This window comes from Musca vetustissima, unplaced genomic scaffold (genome assembly GCF_032173495.1).
Source record: "Musca vetustissima isolate MV318-11 ecotype Yass unplaced genomic scaffold, APGP_CSIRO_Mvet_v1 utg72749, whole genome shotgun sequence".
Classification (NCBI taxonomy): Eukaryota; Metazoa; Arthropoda; class Insecta; order Diptera; family Muscidae; genus Musca; species Musca vetustissima.
Window position 1 is genome coordinate 1 of NW_026876881.1, and position 2414 is coordinate 2414.

The 2414-nt window shown below is 32.6% G+C and overlaps 1 protein-coding gene across 1 annotated transcript; it reads left to right on the forward strand.

Annotated features, from left to right (window-relative positions):
* Positions 1-112: 112 nt before the first annotated feature.
* Positions 113-2182, forward strand: LOC133321406 (protein lin-54 homolog; the record flags this gene model as incomplete). Its single annotated transcript, XM_061530494.1, has 3 exons — positions 113-509; positions 1544-1686; positions 1761-2182. Coding segments are annotated over 3 exons (962 nt in total), but the record flags the coding sequence as incomplete, so codon positions are not given.
* Between the last annotated feature and the right edge of the window lie 232 nt (positions 2183-2414).

Genomic DNA, 2414 nt, shown 5'->3' on the forward strand with positions numbered 1-2414 from the left:
TCATCATCATCCTCCACCAATCTGGCCACATTAACATCCTCGAACTTTAGTTCGATCAAAATTAAAGAAGAACCATTAGAATTTTATGAAAGTTCCAACTCCTCCACCACAGTCGCCCAAGAAACTAAACTTCATTACAAGCCCACCACAGCATCATCATCGTCGTCATCATCATCTAACATGGCACCACCATCAGCTTCATTATCATCAAATGCTGCTGCTGCTGCGGCGACCGCTGCATTATTGCAACCTCTTCCTCCTCCTTTACCCTCAATCTCTGCCACAGACATTAAAGAGGACCCGAATAAAATCGATTTGGTCGGAGCTGTGCGACGCAAACACTGCAATTGCAGTAAATCTCAGTGCCTGAAACTCTATTGTGATTGTTTTGCCAATGGTGAATTTTGTCAGGATTGTACATGCAAAGATTGTTGCAACAATCTGCAGAATGAAGATGAACGTCAACGGGCCATACGCAGCTGCTTGGAAAGGAATCCCAGTGCATTTAAGTGAGTAAAATTGGATTTTTTTGAAAATCCAATGATTTTTAAAAAATATTTCTTAAAGGTCTAAGGACAGGCGTGAATTTAAAAAAAAAAAAATATTTTTATAGGGCGTGGATTTTTTTAAAAATATTTTTTCAAGGCGTGGATTTTTTAAAAATATTTTTTCAAAGCGTGGATTTAAAAAAAAAAAAATTTAAGACGTAAATTTTGTTAAAATATTTTTTCATGGCGTGTATTTTTTTAAATATTTTTTCAAGGCGCGGATTTTTTTTTAAAATATTTTTTCAAGGCGTGGATTTTTTAAAAAATATTTTTTTAAAGGATCCTCCCTAGGTGCTACACAAGGCGTGGATTTTTTAAAATTATTTTTTTAAGGCGTGGATTTTTTTAAAATATTTTTTCAAGGCGTGGATTTTTTTAAAAATATTTTTTCAAGGGGTGGATTTTTTTAAAAATATTTTTTCAAGGGGTGGATTATTTTAAAAATATTTTTTCAAGGCGTGGATTTTTTAAAACTATTTTTGTCAAGGCGTGGATTTTTTAAAATTATTTAAAATTATTTTTTCAAGGCGTGGATTTTTTAAAACTATTTTTTTCAAGGCGTGGACTTTTTAAAATTATTTAAAATTATTTTTTCAAGGCGTGGATTTTTTAAAACTATTTTTTTCAAGGCGTGGACTTTTTAAAATTATTTAAAATTATTTTTTCAAGGCGTGGATTTTTTAAAACTATTTTTTTCAAGGCGGGGATTTTTTTAAAAATATTTTTTCAAAGAACTTGGTATTTCTTAAAATGACATTTAAATTTAAAATGACGTCCATATCCTATTGTGTGAACCCCCCTCATGTGACCATTTTGTCTGTACAGTACAAATGTCAAACAAGAAACGGAAACATGTGAACCTCACACTTTTTAACTGACAATTTTGAAAACATGTTTGAAATTTATAACACAGAACGCCGTGAATTCAAATTTCTATGGCATTTCATGACATTTAACACCAATCAATAAACACTCTCTATTATTTCTTTCTGCAGACCAAAGATAACATCATCCAGTGATTTAGGAGATATGCGTCTACACAACAAAGGTTGCAATTGCAAACGTTCGGGATGCCTTAAGAACTACTGTGAATGTTATGAGGCCAAGATTCCGTGTAGTTCGAATTGTAAATGTGTGGGTAAGTAACAACGAAATAACAGAATTTTGAACCCAAACTTCAATCACAATTTTTATTTATCTATATTGTTGCAGGATGTCGCAATGTTGAAGATCGTCCCGATTTGGATATGGATCCGGTTGATCCCAAAGTTATGGCAACAATAGCAAATGCCAGCGGCAACGCCTCCACAGGTCAAAAACGGTCTTACGATAAACGTGATTCATATGGCAACGTCAAGACAGAAAAATATGGCAGAGATAGTGTAAAGCAAGAATATGGTGCCGAACTGAATAGTGATTTGGCACCACCGGAAAAACAACAATGTAATTTTATTACCCAAGAAGTTGTTGATGCCACCATCCAATGTATGGTCACCCAGGCAGATGAATGTGAAAAGAATGGCCTTCCCGCATATCAAATGGAAAAAATGGTTATGGAGGAGTTGGGTCGCTGTCTAGTGGAAATTATCGATTTCTCCATACGCAATACAGACACCAGTTATACTCAAGATTAAATACTACGTTATCTCACATGAATTGACCAAGTTTGAAAATTTGTTAAATTATTTTTAATAATAAAAAACACCATACTTTATTTTTCGGAAATACAAAATAAAATTGTATTTTAAAGTAGTCTACATAATTCTTAGTAATAGGATTTTTAAATGAAACTTATGATAACCTAACAGAAAAATAATTACATGTACATAATAGTTTTAACTTCTAAAAAAAAAGATTTTCTTTTAA